Consider the following 21,269-nt stretch of genomic DNA (forward strand, 5'->3'; position numbering starts at 1 on the left):
ATATTTTTATCTCAAAGCACAAAATCTTAGCCTGGTTCAGTCCTTTCTCCAGAGGAGAATCATTTGGTTTGGAGATGTTGTCAGCAGATGGAAGGATTGAAATCTGGCTAGGAGCAGGGTGGTGTGTGTGGGTGCAGTTGGGGTTTTTAAATCTGGGCACAGCTGAACTCTGTCACCTTCTTGATTAATTTGAATCTCAGGTGTTTTTTTTTAACAGAAAGTGCAACGTCAACTCCATCAGTGGCTTCTTCCAAATGAATAAAATAAAACCATGTCAAAATGTATTTCAACTGTTAGTGAAACAGCATTTTTAATGAATCTCCAAAGCTTTTGGTAACTGAGATGTGTGTTTGGGAGTGTGCAATCTCCCTCCCAGCTGTGCACTCGAAGGGGAAACACAACCGTGGGAAGTGGAGCTTTTGCACTGACTCTCACGCACACTGAGGAGGTGCCTGCTCTGCACTGCTCTCTGTGGAGTGGCTGCACTGAGCTGATTTAAGCTGACTCAGGGACTGTTGTTGAGCTTGGGGACTGTCCCCCTGACTAGTCCCAGCAGCACAGCCACGGGGCTCTGAGCTGAGTGAAATGCTTGCATGGGCAGAGGAAAATTCAGGAGTCAGAGCCAAGGTTTGTGATCACATGGTGATGGGGGGACTGTGGCCACTGGTGGGACTGGGGGCACTGGTTGGGGTGCTGAGCATTAGTCGGGGTGCTGGGCATGGCATTAGGGGACTCACTTGAGGCTTTTTTTACTGCCACAACCTGACTGCTTTCTGAGGAGTGTGTCTGCACAATGCTCTGCCTGGACACTGCTCCTGGCAGAAGAGGAGGGTCATTTATGAGAGAGTCAAAAACCTTGCTAAAATCAGCTGTGTGATATTTCTTATTTCCATTCTATCTACAGGACGTGTCTGTTCAGAGATGGAAATTAACATGGTCTGACACAACTTGCTCTGGATAAGGCCCTGGTGCCCATATGCATCTGCTTGGCTGCTCTTTGATGGTACAGCTCCTTCATTCGAGTCGTTTCTCCTGCATTTTCACTAGCACAGGTGTTAACTGGGCTGGGCTGTAATTCCCTGCCCCTCCTTGCCTCCCTAACTTGCCCAGGCAAGTGCCCCACCAGCCATGGAGGTCTCCATTCCCTGATAGAGAAGAAAAAAACCAGCAAATGGGCTTCATATGGAGGGACAGGGCTAGGACAGGTTTGTCACTGCACCATCTGGCACAGCACGTCCCTAAAGCACGAATTGCAGGGAGCTGGGAGGAACAGGTGGACTAGACATGACTCATGAGGACACTTCCCCTTTTTCCTTTTCCCACATTTCTCAACCTCTGAGCGCTGCCAAGGGCAGGCTGGAGGGGGGCTGTGGGGCTGTGGCTGTAGGTGCTGTTCCCACAGAAAGCTCCACACCCTGGCCTGTGTTCCCCCCGTTTACCAACATTTGCTGCAGGTGCTCCCCAGCAAACCCATGGGCAGCGAGTGCTGCTCGCAGCCCAGCAGCACAGCCCTGAGGCTTTGGCTTCATAAAAAGCTGACAGGGAACCTGCAAGATAATGAAACTTTCGCTGTTTGACACACAGTTAAGAATTAAAGAGGGAAAAGTGTACAGTTGGGATGCATAGTGAGAGAACAAAATTTACTGAGGCTAAAAGTGTTATGTTAATGAAACAAATTAGCAACTAGAAAGAAAAAAAAAAAGTGGTGGTAGAGAGATTTAAAGGAAATTGGAAATTGGTTCCAACATGATACTTTGCTCTAATTGTGTGCAGAGGTGTCTTGATGCAAAACAAAACCGTTCAGAAATGACCTCCCTGAGTTATTGTGCAACCTAACTGGGAAAAAAAATCTATCTTACTCACAGCAAGTTTGTTTTTACGGATCTTGTGCCTCTCAATTACTTTTTAATGGTCTGCATTGAAAAGAAATTCCTGTATGCACACTTGAGAATATGAAAACACCCAAATGATAGCTTATGATTTAGTAGGATTAAAGTATTATGTATGCAGGTGTAGCACGTTTCAGGTTATTAGCAATCCAATCTATTTTTTATGACATTATGGTGTAATTTTCTGTATGGAACTTCAATATAAGTCTTGAGCTGTATCGGAACATAAACTAAAATGTTCCTGACTCTGTCACTTTTCATGGTCTTTACTTTGATTAATAAATGCAACAAGAGCTATAACGTTCTTCAATACGAGGCTACGATCATCCTTCAATCAAAACGTGTCCCTCAGCTTTTTATAACTTTTTACATCAATATGTAGGGCTTGAGCGGGAGCAGTGACAGGATTTCATTGCAGCTGAGCACATACAGCTCAGAGGCTCTGCAGAGGATGAGCCTCTTTTTTTGCTGGCTGCAGCCAGCTGATCTCCTTGGCGTGGAGAGCAGTTGTGCCCTTGGAGACTCCGTGTCACCTGCGGAGAGCTGGGAAGCAGAACTGGACAAGAACTTGGCCCCCCAAATTTTTAATCTTACCTCACTGGGCACTTCATTCAGAAACAAAATTTTTTGAAATGCACCCCAGGTTTGGTGTGGAGCTCAGGAGGGAGGGGAGGTGAATTGCAGGGACAACCTTTGGTGTAACATTCAGTAGCACAATTTTGTGTCTGCACAGCCTACAAGTCATGACAAATGTAATCCAAACTTGGGCCTCAGGATGTAGCCAGAGTGCAGACAGGGAGGAAGGATGTATGCTTCTACTCCCCATCTCTGCTCAAGCAGCTGAGTGGATTTTGCATTGCTGTTGCCCACCAAGGTCAGGAGGAAGCTCCTCAGTTTTCTTGCTGACCTATCGTGCCAGTGCTGTCAGGAGCCCCAGCCACGCCACGCACTGGCCACAAAGGGGAAATAACTCACAGGCTTGTCAGGTTGGTCTGTTTTATTTCTGAATTATTCTTTACATTGTACAATATATAAAAATACAGAGTACCCAAAAAAAATTCACAGTGTCTAAAGGCAGTGATTACAGTCTAGGTCACCTTTATGCTAAAGTACCATCAAGTTCGATTGCATAGGAAGGGTGATGTGCCTTCACAACAGAGTCCAATAATACTCTCCAGGTTTTGTAATTTTGGGGCAAGCATACTGTGTTGGCATAATCGTTTCCCATGTACCCAAGATCCAATATTGCATCTGTCACTCTCCCACCTCAACTACAAGCTAAATCCTATCATTTCCACCTCACATACCATACATCCTCCCTAAAGCTTCCTCTGTAGGAATGCTCCTATTTAAGTGCATTACTTTTAGATATGGGCAGGTTTGGATGCTGTCTAAGGAGGGTGTGGATGGAGAGCACACTGCCGAGCAGCTGGCTGGCTTTTACATTGTTTGACATTTTGGTGCTAATAACATTTTTGCTGCAGTTATTAATGGCCCATCCACGCCGTCCTCTGCTTGACTCTGCGGCCTGCGAATCAGCAGCATCCTGCTGGATTACAGAGCTGTCAGAGCCAAGAGTGCAGCATTAATACTTTTCACAATCAGATTTGTTTAAAACCAGCTCGTGGCTGGGACCTGCAGAAAGCCAAATGCTGCTCTTACAGCACTGAACCCTCTCGAACAGCAGGGGTGAGTTTGCAGCTGAGGCTGGAGGCAGAATGTTAAAAATAACAGGTTCAAGACCCAAACTTATGTTGAATGCAATTGAGCACTTATATTTGTGGTTATGTAAATAGTGGGTTGCTGGTTTTGCTCCTCTAAGCAGGACTAATGCAGACGCTAATATTTCCCAAAGGGTCCAAAGGAGGAATTTCCAGACAGAACAGCTGAGACTGGGTAAGTCCCACAAGGACCCAGCTCCAGAGGGCTTTTTGCCCAGTTTTGAAGGCTCTGGCAATCAGGCAACACAAAATTGGACAGAAACCTCTTTCACCTACCCCAAAACTGCTCTTGAAGCTACCTGATGTTTCCTCTTAACAAGTTTAAGGGAAAGATTCACCTGTTGGACTTTGGGCTTGGTCATGAGGGCATTGCAAAGTGATTTGTTGGGAAAAAAATAAAATTCTTCAAACCCCATTTATTGGGTATTTCTCTCTTATACCAGGCAGCTCCAAGGGGTGCTGTGCCCTGCCATGCATATGGGCTGGCTCGTGGGATTGACGGGGCAAGAAATGAATGCAGAGCCTTGGCCACTGACACAGAAAGCTCCAGAGACACCCAGGGCACCAGGTGCCTGACTCCCATGGCCCTGTGGCTTTTTTTGAAGCCCTCTGAAAACCAAAAGCCATGGGTTTGCAGGCTATTTTCCTAAATTTTGTACTAAAGCCTCCTAGTGTGCCGATAAGGCAAGGCTTGTAATGCAGATCAATAACTCAGAAGGCAGTTACTGACTTCTTAAACATGGAAGATGACAGTTTTCCTGTTCTAACAAATGATGTCTTTTGCTCTAATGGTACAAGATTTGTTACTCCTACTTGCTATTTTAATTTTCTTTGCACGATTACTCCCTACTTATAATTAGAAAAACAATAGAGGGATACACATGAGAAATTTGGGAGGCTTATTCTGAAAATATAAGCAGTAACAAGTATCTTTTTCTTAATCACTCTTAACCAGAATGATTCAGGGGAGAATCAGCATTTCTAACTAGAAAAATCAATGTATTTTTCAATTAAAAAATTATATTTCATTTACCTCAAAAGTGGGTTTTTAAACCTAATAGAAAGGATAGTAGATTTTTACAGGGTTTTTTCTTCACTTTGTCCCTGTGGTATTTGAATACCAGCACCGCCTTTCTTATTCTAAGTTTCCTCTGCAGGCATTTTGCTAAATATATATATTGCGTGTGTATATATTATAAATATATACTGTATCTATCCACTGATAGATGTATACACTGTTACAAAAAAAGAGTAAGTTGTTACACAAACTTTACATTTACATTTTTTTATATATATATTTATATATATATATATAACTCTCCCCCACTACATTTGGTACAAAGAATAAATCAATCTCAATGGACAGCGGTTTTCTCTCCAGGTGGGCTGAACATCAGATTATCACTGGAGGCATCAAATTGTCTGTGTCAGACACGGGATCCATTCCTGCTCTCTGCTGATTTCAAACCAAGCACTTCATTTTCTGAACGTAAGGCATTAGGAACAGTGGTGGTAAGACCATACATATTCTTCTCCTACAGTATCTGTACAGTTCATATATTTAAGAGCAGCCCTGGCTCACATGCTGGAACATTCAAGTGCACCCTTAGAGCAACAGCACCTCTTACGCGATGGTTTCATCATCAATGGTTTGTTTGTTAGCGAGCAGCACAAGGTATTCCTGGTGGGTGACAGCTGCTCAAGGAAAGCCTGACAGCAACAGCACAACACAGCCTGGATAGCACCATCATGCACACCCCTTTGGCTTTTTTCACTTCCATGGAAAAAGAAAGAATGGCCTAATTAAAGATGTTTCCACTACATACTTGGCTGTAGGATTTCCATCATATTTCACACACTGTATACCTGAATACTACCCAAAGGGTTTGCAGAGACACAGTGTCTCCAGACCTACACAGAAACTGCTCAGAGTTCCCCTTCTATCTTAGAAGTAAAAGAAAAAAAATTATATGAGTCTTTTGGAAAACAATATTTCCACAGGAAATGCATTTCCAGTGTAATTTGAGATGGTTTTAGGAATAGGAAATTTTAGCAAGTTTAACATCGAATTGCAGGGGCAATTCAAACTGATACAGATATTACAGACCTGATGCTCAAGGTTCTGAATTACCTGGATTGCAAGATATCACTGCACATGGTGTCATTAACCTGCCACGCATTAGAGAGCTCATAAAAAATGCAACTCTCACACCACATTAACATCCTCCTTAAAGAACTGCACTCTCCTGCAAACATTAATTGAGTAATAAGTGTTCTGATTCTTTTTTTTCACTCTCTCCTGGATCCTGCTTTCTGCTCGAATGGAGACTACAGCCCCTTGCTGTGATTGCCAATTATATGAAAAAGGACTGAATCCCTTTGGATGGCTGGTAAGAAGGAATGTCTTGATGAAACTATAACCATGTGCATCACCCTCAAAGCATTTGCCTCCAATAGTCTCCAATATCCACCTCCTGAGCACAATGGCAGTAATCATCTGTCTTGGTGAGTTGAACATTTAAATAATTTCATCTGCTATATGGTACTTTGGGAAAAGAAATCCATTTACATCATGTTATTCTGTGAAGCCAAAAATGGGAAAAAAATATTTAGAGGCAGGGAGGGGGAAAGAGAAAGAAAAAAATAAAAAAATTGAGATAATTGCAAGGTTTGACTTGCTCACATCCCCCACAACTCCAGCTGCAATCTGGCCGTGTGCATGGTAATTGCAGAGTGTGCCAATATAGGGAATCTTCTGAAGGGGAAGCTCAGAGACAGTTTTGATTTTTCAGTAGCTAGAAGGATCTTGGGAACCAGTGTTTTCTCCTGAATCACATAAACTAAATCTGGGAAATCCCATCCTGATAGTCTAATATAATAATTTTCAACCCCATGGCTACACACTTCTTAGAACTACTTTAAATCAGGATCTTCAGTCTTACTGAGAGGGATGTGGAAATTCAGAGAGATGGGGTGAACTCGTCACGGCACGAGGCACTGCTCCTCAAATGGAATTTAGGGTCCTGGGAAGAGTCTCTCTGTAGGTGCTGGTACCTGCTGCCAGTGCTATCCTGCTTCCCTGGTGTTCCTGTTTCACTCCTGCTACTCTTGCCTGGCTGTGCTGCTGTGGAGGGTCAGAGGTGCTGAACTCCTGTGCCTACTTGGAAGGTTGCAGCAGGTTGCTTCAGACAGATCTCCTAGGTCTCCATCAGCTTACATCTATTTAAGAGTACCTCTCTCTCTCTCTCCATCTGTCCCCTCTATTTCATCTGGTGGGACCAAAGAAGCAGGATCAGCTGCTAAACCAGAAAAGTAGCTGCTGAAGATGTGCACCGCTGAGCGGAAGGTGCCTTCATGGCAGTGCTAAGGACCTCACCCCATTACAAATATCCCTACAGCCTTCAATCACTGCAAACCGAAGTCAAACAAAGTAATTTAAAAATGGGAGGCTATTTTAGACTCGCCCTCTGGTCAAACCGCCATAACACAGGCTTACAGAGCCACGCTGGCTCTTCCTCACAGGAAAAGCAATATACTTGTCACAAGCAACTCAGTCTTCCTTCATATCCTACCAGCTGCCTACGTGAAAGAGCTGAGTACACAGCCCAAGCTGGACTTCCAAACAAGCAACTGCAAAGGAACAGCACTGAGCAACAATCAATGTCGGCTTACAGCGAAATCTGGAATTAAGCACAGACAGACAGGACTGCTGGGAACACGGCCGGGTCAGCGGCCAGGCACGGGCATGGCAACTGCTCGAGTAAGATGCAGACGACAAAGCCAAGCTCAGGACCACATGGAGCTCATGCGTATTTCAGGGTGTACTTTTATCTCATGCTCTGTATTGCGACATTCTAAAATCCTTAGCATCAGGAGTTCATTATAAATATTTAGAAACACTGAATGGTAACAGCGGTGAACTTGTTCACGTTGCTAACACACTGGATGTAACTGTACATTAAGCACCAGCAATAAGTTTCCTTTTTGCCAAACAATTATGTCAGACAAACATCTGGTTGTAGACAACATGGCTTCTGCATCAGACGAATACAGTTCTTATAGACACAGTCACACACATACACAAAGTTACATTTCAAGGCTGGATATACTGTTTAATAATGCTACTGCCCCAATTTACTTCAATAGCTGCAGCAGCATTTGTTTGTTGGGTTGTTTTTCTCAGAAAAATTAAAGAAATACTGGCAAACAATGCACATTACTCAGCTGTGTTACGATTTCACTGGAAGACGCTATAAGAATGTGCAGCAGACTTTCTGGGTCATGTCAGACTATGGAAACATTCCTTATAAAAATACCTTACCCCTGCAAAGTCAGAATTATTCACTCGTTGAGAGTAAAGGAACTAAAACCCAATAATAAAACAAGAGGAAATATTAGCCCAAAGCATGGTGATTTCCCACAAGAAGAGCATGGCCTCTAAGGTTGCCTTTCCTGGTAGGCGCAATCAGGATCAAAGCTAGAACAAAAGAGTTAATGCTGTCTCAGAAAAAAAGAAAAAGGAAGAAAGAAAATAAGCCCATGGCTCTTGTGCGGCAATCATCACATCTCTTGTTCCAGTGATATAAACATCTTTGTTTGTTAGGCACTCCAAGTTCATGTCTTCGATGTTACTCCAACATTTACTTTTCTCAGTGTCTCACTGCCTGTATAATTTTTTTTAATTAAGACTGGAAACATTCTGGAAAGCTTCTTTGGATAATGCACTTTTGTTTGTGTGTTGTTTCTCATCAGCTGAACTGCGTATTACCAAAGAAGGCTGCAGAGAGTATTTCCTGTAATATGAAAAGATTCTGTTGAAGATAAAGGGAACACTGCCCTAGAAAGTTACTACTTTTTTTTTTTTCCAGAAACATTAAAAAAAAATCAAAAATAAAAAAAAGGAAAAGAAAATGTTCTTCAAGTTGTTGGCACGATGGAGTCCTGTTTGGCCTGTCTCACAGGCTGTGTGTCATCCAGCACATCATTGCTCTCCTGGCTCAGGAAGGATGCTCTTCATCAGACAGACACCCCTGCCCCAGGAAGGCCACGTCTGGCCTTGCTTGGAGTGCTCCTGTGTGTTGTGTGCTGCTGCACAGTGGCCACCAAGCCCAGCACACATCCCCCTCCTCGACAACGTCGCCTTGGACAGTAACACTCATCTTCCCACCATAAACAGTTGCAGTAGTAAGAGCCATCTCCAGCCAAATGTCCACAAAAGCTCTGCAGAATGGTCCATATGCATTTTTGTCCTTGTAAGGAGATGTGCTGTTTACAAGAAATACAATTAACCAAAGGAAAAAAAAAAAGAGACCCTACTGTACAATATTTACATCTAGAGGCTGGGCCGGTATTTGGTCCATAAAATCAATTAAAAAAAAATCATATAGGAAGTTATCCAGTCCTGTAGGATCTGTCCATCATCAGCTGTTGGTAAAGGTCCTTCCAGGGGAGGCCTCAGGCCTGTAGTCATATTTATTCAGTGTACTGGGATAATAGGTTGTTGTGTACACATTGGTTTGCTGCAACGGGTAGAAGTTGGTCCTGTCGTCTGGTATCAAATTGTTCTTGTTAAGTGTCTGCAAAAGAGAAGGGGAGATGACAGGCATGGCAACAGTGCTACATAATTACTCTTTTCTACCTGCAGACAGCTCCCTCTCACCTGCCTTCTCCATCACGGTCTCTCTGCTGTGGCCACCACCACCTTCCCTCCAGCTGGGAGAGTAAGAGGGTCCCTCGCACTCGCTACGGGGCTGGTCTGTGTGGGATCACAGCTCCTGCCAGGTCTCCTGCAGCGGACCTGTGCTCAGCTACTGCTAGGGATGGAACCCAGAGCCTTCTCCAGAGACCTGGAGTCTCCTGGTAGATGGCGTGTTGTCTGAACACCATTGACACACAAAACCATGCTGGGCCTACACGAAGGCTGGTGATTAATGGCAGCACTGAGTCTAACCTCTTCCAAAAACACTTATGGTACAGCCTGCAGCTCCCTCTCATACCAGTTGCCAAAAGGCAGCTTTTCTCTTTGGAAGAGCAGGTGTGCATTTACCTGATCTCCATCTCCATTGGTAGATATCCAGGTTTGGACCCCCCGATATTAAGTGTGTCACTTCTGTAAGCTACAGTATAAGTAACAAATCATGGTCACTTTTGGAAAATCTAAAATTACTCAAAAAATTTAACAACCACGTAACAATTGTTGGTAACAATAACATAAAAAATGAGAATGACAAATGCCCCTTTTACCACAAAAATTTAGAAATGTTTCTTTTCTCCCTCCCCTCTTCCCACCAGCAAGCAGAAGTCCCCCTCTCCCCAGATTAAAGCCCATTGCTATGCCAGCTGTTACCTGTGTACAAGGATAAAATCACATTTTATGTGAGTGTTTGCAGTAATTCTATGGAACTTTCTTCTACCTCACTGTCATCTGTGAATTTGTTCGAGGAACTTTTATAACATCCTTTTCAACTAACCCCTGGATTAAATTTCTTATGCCTCTCTCGGATCTCTGTCACTCAGCAGTGCACCTTTGATGGTTGTTGTGCAGAGAACCCACTCCTTTGATCTGGGAGTCAACACTAGGTGTGCTGCTACAGCATCCTTATGTTCAGGGCTCATTTAATTAACAGCACATTTAAACCGAGTAGGAGCATCTTTCCTGTCAGGAGTAGAAGTGGAGAGGTCTCATGAGGCAACAATCCTGGGGCCTAATGGTTGTTCTGCCACAACTCAGTGTTCCTGGGAGAACCACTTTACCTCAGTTCCTCCTTGACACAAACACCTCATACCTGACCCAGCTCAGGGCATGATGGAAACTAATTAACTAATGCTCAAGTCCATGAACAACCCAGCTCCGTTAGCTTTACCTGACCCACCTAACTTCAGTCAACTCAATTTCAGGCATTGTGGTTCTATCAAAGGCAAGAAGAACCCTTTGTATGTGAGGGCAGGTGCAAATGAAAATTTCTGGGGTAGCCCCTGGGCCCCCCCAGCCCCAGCAGCAGTGGGGTGACCTGACACCAGTGGAGGCCCAGCTTTTAGGAGGCTACAGTTGGCAAGTGGGGTCTCACGCTGTGCATGTGCTCATTGCAGAGTCAAGGCTTAGCCACATCCCAGCCGTGACCACTGAAATGATCAGCTACCCCAGGCTCAAAGACAAGACCACAGGCAGTACATGATTCTCCCAATTTCTTTGTAATCAAATCGTTTTACTGTGTGAGGAGGGGGAGAGGAGGAGGAAGAAAAGAAAATGCTTTCTTCTAATCAGATAGCAGATTGACAGCTACAGCTACCCTGGGAGCTAACAACTCCCAGTTTCATACAAGACATTAGGAGGAAAAGCTTTCCTATGACAAAAGGACCCTGCAAAGAAATTTCCCAATTGCTGAACAACCGAATAAGTTTTTCAGAAATGAGCACTGCCTGAAACATCTCATCAGTGAAAACTGGAAAGAGACCCAGCCCCCTCCTGGTCTGACAGCAATGTCTCCCTGCCTGGAGTCTCTAAAATGAGCCCACAGCACAACAGTTTTAAGAACCAAGGAGAGAATTTGTATAGGCATGCTGTGACAAATATTTTCAAAGAATGAGAATTTGTACCCTTGAATATGAAAGAAAAGAAATGTCATGCTTTGCTCCCAGTCACCTGAAAAAATATTAAGGTAGTGGGGACAACAGTCAAACGCTTTTTACTGGAGCCTGGGAAAGATGGAAGTCCTCAGTTCTCCCCTGCTTGCTATGCTTCCTTGGGAAATCCAATTAACTGCTCTCTGCTTCTGCATCTTCTGACTCAGCTTGAGAAAAACCTTTGAGCTCCCTGGAAAAATGCACTTTACTAAGTACTACCACTGAGTATTTGGGGGAACTGCTCTCTGGTGAACCCCACAGGTGTCCATATCAGCTGTACACAATGAATGCTGTTTCCTGTTGGTGCTTCTAGCCCAGGATACTCACTGTAGGCACCATAACTCCATGGCCACAGTCCGCCCCAGCAGGAGCAGGAGGCTGAATCCCACTGCTGCAGTTTCTCTGGGCTCTCTTGAAGGTGGTCCAGTATCCAAGCCTTGTCTGGGTCACTTTTTGGGATGGTTAAGATTGGTGGCATGCCAGGAGTACCATGTCTGAAACTTAGTGACATCAAAATCCTGACCTGGAATAGCTCAGGACTGTCTTGATCCAAGGACAAAGACCTCAGGACTCAATTTTTTGGCTTTCAGATGGAAAATCTGTATGAGTTTCAACATGTCCCATAGTATTCAAAACTAGCCCACTACAACAGATGTAGCATTTAATTAACATTTCCCCTCTCTCTCTTCTTATTTTCATATAATACTTAATTAGGAAAAACCCCACAACTGGTCCTTTGCTCTTTTTGGTTTTATTTTTGATGAAGGGCTTGTATCTTAGGGAAAATACCTTATGACAATGGTTTAGTGGAATTTACAATGCAATTAGCTGCAAATAATTTATCTCCGTAAATGCTGTGATGGCAGTACTGTCCTAAATCAGCATGATCAATGTGCACTGCCTTCCCATTCCCCCACACAAACTTACTGTCTGTCTCATTTTAATAAATAGATTATTATGTTCCTTGGCACTAGAAATTGGTTGATATTTTGAAGAAGGGAAATTAGGCAGCAGTGAATTTAGAGATGTACACAGACACACTCATGCATTCACTGCAGGAGAAGGGGTGTGTGCAGTTAAATCTCTCTGGGTGGACTCACATGCTGCTTTACTCAGAGCTTTAATCCCTGCTCCCATCCTACAATGCTGTGACAGTACAGAGATGGCCAACAACCTTCCCTTTGGTAGATATTTCCCCAACACTATGTGTGTTATGCCATCAAGGTCAGAGCCTCCCGACACCCTGAACTCACTGGAGTTACTGTGGGGATGAGAACAGCCTGCTGCACCCACAGGTGTCCCCACCAATACTGGTCAGTCCCAAAAAGAAAGGCAAGGGTCATCACCACTGCACGACTACAGCTGTGCAAACAAAACAAACACACCCTGGCTCCCAGCCCAACTCCTGCCTCTCCACCTCAGCCACCTCTGGGCCAAGTCCCCGTATTACAGGGGCCAAGAAGTGGTTGCTGAAGACAATACCAACCAGTCCTCCTAAAAGGGACAATCCCTCCAGTGCTTTTCCAGGGACTGATCAGTGGATGCAGTAACTAAGCTGGCTGAAGCAGCACAGCAAGCATTGGAGCTCAGGGTGTCCTCACTAGAGCTTTCAGAGAAGGAAAGGAGACTTGGCTTTGCAACCTGAGCCCTCCCGCATCCTCCAAGGATGCACCCTCCAGACCTTACTGACGACATTTTCCCTGACACTCAACCTGCATTCTCCCCTTGCTGTCTGCTCCCTCCCATATGAAACACTGCTGACTCCCCTTGACAGCAGCTACAACCTTTAAGGACTGTCTGCCCAGTAAGCAGAAAGAACCAAAAGTCTGACCAACACTTACTGCTGCAACAGTACATGCTGCAAAATCTCTGTGCCATACACACAGTGTATTTCAAACACTGAGGAAAATGTATTTCAGGCCCTCATTGTGGTCCTATCCTGCCTTGAGAAAAAATATGTTTCTGGTATTTGTGCAGGCATAATATTCCCCGTAAAAAGTGAGTCCAGACTCCAAGCTAATATGAAACCCTGTGGGATGTACTTAGAAAAAGTGCTCCATTCAACTACTAACTAGTTCTTTTACCTGCTTCCTCCCTTCCAGTATGAACCATGCCATCCCAGCATATTTAATAAAAGCTTTTTCTCCTGGTCTGTTTACCACTATCCTCAATTCAAGGACCTGTTAGCAGAAGGTAAGTCACTAGCTTGCACTAACCCAACCAAGTAGATCACTCAAAAGCAGGCACAGCTGAACTGCTTTCTTTAAATGACTTTTGACTATGCTGCGTTGCCATATGACTAATATAATTTTTAAAAATCCATGACCCAGGAGTTCTGCTTTGTTGAGTAGGGATGTTTTCAGACGGACTAAGATGGTTATGGCTTTAAGAGAATGTAAAAGAGCAGCAGCTTGCTGCAGTATACATGATCTGTCAACTAACCAAAAGGTCCAGTCTTATTGTCAGTGAATTGCATGTCTATGCCAAGCACAACAGAATCCTGAGTGTTTCAATATTTACAGAACTATATGAACAACTTGTGATCACTCATGCTTGTGTATTAGCAATTAGAGCTGGAAGAGTCTGAAGGGAAGGGTTACAGATATCCCCCTTGTGTTGGGCTCTGCCCCCCGGAATAAACACTGGAGGCAGAACATTGACATGGAATTGCAGGCTGTTTCTCCCAAGGTACAGCCAAATGTGTTAAACATGATTGTATTGTACCATATGCATACATTTAACTTTGTTCAGCTTTCTCCATTGATATTTTTAGCCTCAGCCATCATTCAGATTTTCCATTTGTTCCTTTTTCTCCAGCAAGGCCTTGCAACTACTCCCCAAAATTCTGCTTCTGCTCCAAATCATTAAGTCATTATCCACTGACCTTCTTGCTTACATTCTCCCAGATGTATCAAAACATCTTTGCATGTAACAATGTGGGACTTGCAGTACTACTCCCATCCTACAGCTGCAAGTATAAGCTGCATAAACATTTCTTACACACATAAACATATCAAATGTTCCAATGTTCAATATAAAGTCATGAAAATTTCAAAACTTGATTTAAAAAGAAGATGAACATCTCCCCACTCCCAATTAAAAGGAATTCCATATATTTTTTGAGAAGCTAAAGTGAAAAGGATACTTCTAAAAGCATCTGATACACACACAATTAATACCAAAATAAAGGCCATAATGTAGTTCCCACAGGGTAACATACGATGGCAAGATTTCCTTAACCTACTCATGTAGAAAGCACTCAGCTTTTCAGAGCTCAGCATCCTCTCTGAGCTCCAGATCTTCTTTTCTATTTTGGTGGTGGTGCGGAGGAAAAGTCAGCAAGTTTCCCAGGAGTTTTGTAGGTTAATCTTTACCAGCTATGCATCACCATAGTCCCAGTGAAGTCAGTGAGCAAAGAAAATTCCCCTCAGCCTCACAGTTTCTCCACTATTTCCCTGTCGATGGGTGTATAATTTCAGTTCTTCCACTTCCCACCTGTGACACTTTCCTCTTTAAAAACATAGAAAAGAAAGAAAAAGCTGGGAGACCTTCAAGGACAGCTTCAAACCACTCTGTCCAGATTTATGGTTGCCACCACTTTAAGCTCTGAAGAGGCTGAACAATGCAGAGTGCACCTTTCCAATGGCCATGACTCATCAGAGATGTGTCACCTGTGCCAGGGCTGCATAGTTACAAGTTTGCATCTTGAAAGTTTGTTTGTAATGTTGAACATCCCACCTTCTACAAAGAAAAGCTTCCCCTTTCCTTCATCACAGAGAGAGTGCAGGCACCAGAGGTAACAACTCCCATCACTGGTCATCCACTATGGACACACACAAAGATCTAAAATCAGGGTTGAGGTAGGAGACAGCAACTTTGCAGCCAACCCACTCCTCTTAGTAAATCCAGCTGAAGCCCATGTGCATCCTGCCTCTGCAGATTTCAAGGACAACCTTCCTGCTGAACTCAGTCACACAATTATCCCTAGAAGAATTGAGAGAGGCTTTCCAATTTTCCTTGGAACAGCATCCAACAGACCTCCTGTAGCAACAGTGGGATGGCCATTACACCCCCTCGTTCTCCAGGAAAATGGAGGGATAAGGGAATTGTGCAATGATGTAATGAAGCCAACATCCAACGTTTAGGTTCTTTTGTGCTTCCTTTAAGGCATTTGCTTCTTGCAGTGAAACCAGATTGAGTAAAATGCCTTTTTGATGCAGATTAGCTGTTTTATGGAGCTAGCCATGCCTTGTTTTTAAAGGATGTTACATTTTGCATTGTAGGAACATTAGCCAAATTACTTAGGGTTGTGGAAATATATTAATATTATGAAACATTTCCCACAGCTTGTACATCTCTGGAAGTACCAAGGCAGAGATCTCAGAATTATAATTAACCGGTAAATTTGGAAATAATTAGCATAATAATTACATTTCAACAAAATAAACCGTACAACTAAAATAACCTCTTTTGGCAATAATTGACACCAAGAAAATACATGACGTCTGGCCCACCCACATGCTCCCTTTCTTCTGATCAACTGGATGCCACAACACTGCTGTGCCTCTCAAGCTATGCATTACAAATAACCCTGGAAAGATGGAAAGTTGCCAGAAAGACCTTATGAGACCCATGTATTTACTCCAAGCTAGGAGTGATTTTTAAGACTCAAATGATTCTTCTTTCTGATCTTCCTTAAAAACTTGCTTAGTGTCTCACACTAAGCAAACTATCTCACCTGATGCTTTTATGAAATCTCTTAAGCTCTGCCTACATGAAGTCAAAAGTAGCAGTGGCCAGGGTTTATGCACTGAGGTTTTTTCTGATTAATTCAGTAAGGCTGTTTGCAGGATTTACAGTGAAGTGTAGATATACAGATGAGGAACCTATTTTCTATATAAGAAGGTTATTCCTCTCGAAATGAGATACAAAAAAATCCCACTGGGACACTAAACTTATGATTTCATGTTCTTTTTGGATGGGAGCTTACCGTATTTTCAGACTGGAAATTCTTTGTTCACTGTTATTGGTAAATAAATTAAGCAACCCCCAAATGATGGCAGCATCTGTAGATGTGCTCAGGTTGACAATAGAACTAACATTCAATTATAAGAAAATGAATAGCTACAGTTATCTATAGCTGTTTGAAAATAGCTATTTTATCCTTGTACTTAGGAGGGAGTGAAGTTATATTACTGCCATTTTAAACTTATAAAAACCTTCAGAGTTGGCAACGTAAAGGACCATTGTCAGAAAGATGCTTTGGCACATCTCTGACTTTAGGCACATGAGTAAGATGGCAAAACAAACTGCATGTAATAGTTAAGGCAAACAAGTTTTTTTTCTGAACTGGAAACTGAAATCTGAGGACTTGATGGAAACCATCCCACTGGCAAGTGCAGGTGTCTAGCCTAAAGCTTGCTGTTTATGCCTGGTTTGCCTATGATTCGGTGGTGGCAACACCCATGACGTGGTGTTCAGACACAAAAGAGGAATTCAGGGCTGCCCCAACTGCTTCCCAATTTCGCTGGTGCACAGGATATATCAGACATGATCTCAGCTGTGTGGGAAGGTGCAAACTCTTTCCTTGCTGCACTCCTGTGCCCTTGGTGTGTGCCCCCACATATACAATAGCATTACTACAGAGGGTCATCAGCTGAACTACACCATATGCTCCTGCACATGCTCTAGTATTCAGATAAATTCACCAGAGTCATAATTGTGGCCCTCTAAAACTAAGACAAATAGATCACCTTGGTTGCAGACGACAGTTCAGAGCACTGGGCTATACTGGGCTTCAGCTGATGGAACCTGCTAAGGGCTGTCTGGGGGAGGCAGCTCTCACTGCCTCGTGCAGTTGTACTGGAGGAAGCAGCCCTGAGTTTTCAGATGGCCTCAGAGCTGCTTGTTCTGGTGAATTACCAACACAAGTCATGCAGCCTGGTGCCAGCCCCCAGCACTGCGCTGGGACTGAGAATTGCAAAGGTGTAACTGCAGTGGTGAAAAGAAAGAAGTAGTAAAAACAAAAATAAAAGCAAAAATTGGGCCTAATTTGCCATCTGCTAACTCCATTCAGTCTTTCCTAGTCTTACTGCTTTCCAAATTCTCCCACTCTGTAAATAGCTGCTTTTTGATTATTTTCCTCGAGATTGCTTCATTTTCTCCCCATGTTACATCTCACCTTGCTATTTCCTCCCTACATTTGTAACCTCCTCAGGTCATTTCCCATTATTTCTATACCAGTGGTTGTTTTTTTGACACACCTTCCAATTTAATATCTTCTGCTAGTTTAATTAACACATTGACTGCACTCTCTCCAAGCTCGTTAATGAAGATATTAAATAAAGCCAAACCTTGCATTACTGCTTGCAGTGCCCCAAACAGCTCCTCCCCACAGCCCTGTTTGTTCCCATTAACAACTGCCCGATGTTCACAGTCCATTAGCCAAGTTTCAATCTCTACAGCAGCATTCCCGTCCAAGCCAATTTCTACTTACACACCACAAGATTATTTAAGACACCGATACCACCCTCTTTTCTGTAGATGTATGGGCCAGTGAAGCTACATCTTCAACCAGCTGAGAATCTGCCCTTATGCAGATTCATGCTCAGTTTCATGCTTTCCCTTCATTCCCCAATGCTAAAACTCTGCAAAAAGAGATTATGTTTGATTTCTTCTTGCTCAGCATTAGGTCCTGGCTCAGCTGTCAGTTCAGCCCAACCACCTTTGATTTCATCAGGGTATGTGATATGCTGCCTCTCAAATATTAATTCCAATCTGCCTGCATATTAATACTGACAGAGATTTGTTTCAATGAGTTTCCATCGCTGTAACTGAAAGTACAGTCAAGTCAATCCCATTTGTTTCTCCTGGTTTCACTCTCTAATGTGGCCCTGACTGCCAAATTTTACAGATGAAGCAGGATTTAACACCCCATTGATACGTTTTGTTGAATAGGGAAGGTCCAGGCATGCTCTAGTGATTGTGGGTCTGTATGCTTACAGATGTTTTGTCTTATCCCCAAATCAAACTGGCGTTTCCCACACAGACTTACTGGAGCTACTTGTGTGACTTTAGTGCATTGGACTTTTGTAGCTTAACAGTGACTCAATTAGCAGGGAGGAAATTGGCCTGCTTTCTCACAAACACTTTTGTATTACTTTTGCATTTCATGGCACTGGGGGTTTGCCCAAGATCCATGATATTTATAAAGGTAATTGGAGTTGTTCATTAGTTGGTTCTCACAGCCTCTGGGATACGGTCCATCTAGATTCCTTCATCCGCAGATTTTCACTTCTTTTCTTTATTCACATGCTTTGTGCCAAATCTCAGGACAATATTAGAGCTGACTTAATGAGGATTCCCCAGTTATATGGGAAGGCAGGCAGGTTTACTGCCGCTTTCCCTATGCCAAATCTATCTTGCGTATAAAAATGGTGCACCGAGGAAAAGTGGCAATGGCTGTAGTGTTGCCACAGCTTGTGCAGCTTGTACTGTGGCATCAGCCAGTGCATCCTGAGAGGTCCTGAGCTCTCAATTACTCTTTAGGACAGGGCAGTCATGATTCGGGAAAAAAAAGCTCAGGTGTTTCATCTGTCCTCGCTCAGAGCTGCCAAACACATTCTAGATGTTGATCTCTAGTCCTGAATACTGACATAGCTATATTTATTTTCTATGCATGGAGCTCCATTTCTTTATAATTCTACTTAAAAATCTATTATTTGCAAGTGGAACTGTTCCAGAAGAATCGCGAGGCAGCTCCCCTCCAAGTGTAGCACAAAGGTTATGTTTTCTGGTATTTATTGTTTGTCTAATATTACCCTCTCCCTTCACTTTAGCTCCCTGCCTCTTTCATGGCTCCCTTTAAACTCTTCTGCAAACACATAATTAATTCCTCCTGCACTTCTTGGCAGCAGTGAGGATTTCCCAGTTCAGCTAATGCACATAACACTGCTAGCCAGAGCTTAGAGGAGACAAGGAGTGGAGAATCACTTCAATCACCTGGACCAAGGACCTCTAGCAAATGAGGCGAGGGTATATTTGAAATATTCCTCTGCTGACCAGTAGAGGGAAGTCATGTAAGTACACAGCAGCCAGTCCAGTGTAATTTTGTTATTCCCATTCCAACAGTTCTTCATTTAATTCTCCTTCTTCCAGCACAGCTGGATGGGTGCAAGCATGTACATGTCAACCTCAGAGAAATTAGGAAAGGCAAAAATTGCAAGAAAAGGCTAATATCAGTCATTAGAGCAATTAATGTAGCTGGAAAAATCAGATAAACTTTTGAACACATCTGTCTGTCTGCAGTTCTGAAATAGCAGCTCACATGTTCAAAAACCTGCCAGCTTTTCCAGCTATGCTCATTGATCTAATTAAAAACAAACGAAAACTTGTCTGCCTACAAACAGATTACCACAGCTGCAGTACCACTACTCCAAAGAAAGGCTTGTGTGAGCACCTATGATGACTAGCCCAGCCTGTGAGAAGGCAGAGCATGGACCATATCCCTAACCTGGGTGTAAAGGAGATATGCCTGGTTGTAAAGGAGGAGCAGAGAAGGAAGAGTCAATAAAAAAACATGACAGGATTAATATGAAGCATCTACCACCAGTGTCAAAACTTCTCAATATGGCTTAAAGAGGAAAACAAAAAGTCATCCCAAAAGCCAGACTCTCTCAAAATGGTGAGGAAGAGGGAACAATGAGGATTCCCACCCTACAGGGAGCAGCAACAGCCCTGTGAAGAAATGAGGGTTTGCATGAAAAACAGATGGAGCGGGGACCCAATTCCCATTGGGGGCCCTTGTGAGCAGCTGCTTAGTATCCCAGAGGGAGCAGGAGCAGGTAACATTCAGATCTGAACTGGCAGTCTCCCCTACTCTTGAATACTTTATCTATGAGAGTGCAATATCTGTGACTCACACACAGCAACCCACTGAGCCCCTGCTGCCATGGGGTGGGGACAGTGCCAGGAGATGCACATCCCTCTTTGGGCACAATCATCCCAGGACAGCCCCACCTCCAGGCATGCTTGACTGCTCAATTTGACTTGAGCCAATGATATAAAGGGAAGAAAAGACACTAATAGATTTTGACTGAGACGCACCACTTAATCCTTTTTTCCCCATCAGTAAGCTCTCTTGCTTTCCCTTCATAGCAGGCATTATGCAAATCAAGAGTCCCCTGAAGTGATATTTGCAACTGCAGGATCATACAAGAAAGGGCACAATACTCCTTTGCCAATACAACCCCCTGCCCCTACCATTCTTTTTCAAATAATACTATACTCATGGTAAGTACTAAAAATACGTACTCTACCATTCAAGCACTTAATGTTCTTAAATGCCACTTTGTTCAAGGGAAATAGCCTTTGTTAAACATGAAATTCACTGGGAACAATTTATATTTCAATCTGATTTACTATATTTATTTATATATAGAGAGATGTATTTACTTTCTCCAGTTGATTACATCAGCTAAATCTCTCTCTCAAATGCCATGGAGCTAAAAGAAATACTTAAGGGGAGACTGTTGATAACGTATTCATAATGTTGGGTATCATCAACTGCCTTATATGTGAACTTCACAGCCACTTCCTGGTGCTTGAATGATGCACAATGAAAGGGTCACTGGGAAAAGAAAAAAGCTTGTATCACAGTGCTATCAGTGTATGTGCTGTGATCACCAGAACTAAATGGGTTAGCCAATTTCAGCTGAAGTAGCAACATATCAAATTCAACGACAGGACACTGAAACACAAAGTTTTCCATGGAGAAGCAAACATCCTCAGAGACCAAGGCTGACTTTGACAAACATTCCTCTAGGGCATTTGACGACAGTTAAAGCAATTTAAACTTAAACCACTGGCGGTCTCCTTGCTATAAAAAGAGGTGTGATTTTCAGCAGCAATGAAAATGACCATCACCAAGAGTGAGACATTTAAAATCCATACAGAGATTCACTTTCCTATACCCTGAGCTTTACTGCTTTTTGCAATGTTGAAAGCCACGCCAAACACCCAGCTTGTTGTTTTATTC

General features: G+C 43.2%; 1 protein-coding gene across 3 annotated transcripts in view; it reads right to left on the reverse strand.

Annotated features, from left to right (window-relative positions):
* Positions 1 to 2,875: 2,875 nt before the first annotated feature.
* SEMA5B (semaphorin 5B) overlaps positions 2,876 to 21,269 on the reverse strand; it is a 271,728-nt gene continuing 253,334 nt past the window's right edge. For 2 of the 3 annotated variants that reach the window (XM_050339626.1, XM_050339627.1), the window contains exon 24: positions 2,876 to 9,186. In XM_050339626.1, the coding sequence (XP_050195583.1) occupies positions 9,031 to 9,186 (156 nt within the window). In that variant the 3' untranslated portion in view covers positions 2,876 to 9,030. Of the gene's footprint in view, positions 9,187 to 9,656; positions 9,727 to 21,269 lie in introns of all 3 variants that reach the window. The other variant, XM_050339628.1, reaches the window with a different exon arrangement.

Source organism: Myiozetetes cayanensis, unplaced genomic scaffold (assembly GCF_022539395.1).
Source record: "Myiozetetes cayanensis isolate MyiCay16 unplaced genomic scaffold, myiCay2020 scf9, whole genome shotgun sequence".
NCBI lineage: Eukaryota > Metazoa > Chordata > Aves > Passeriformes > Tyrannidae > Myiozetetes > Myiozetetes cayanensis.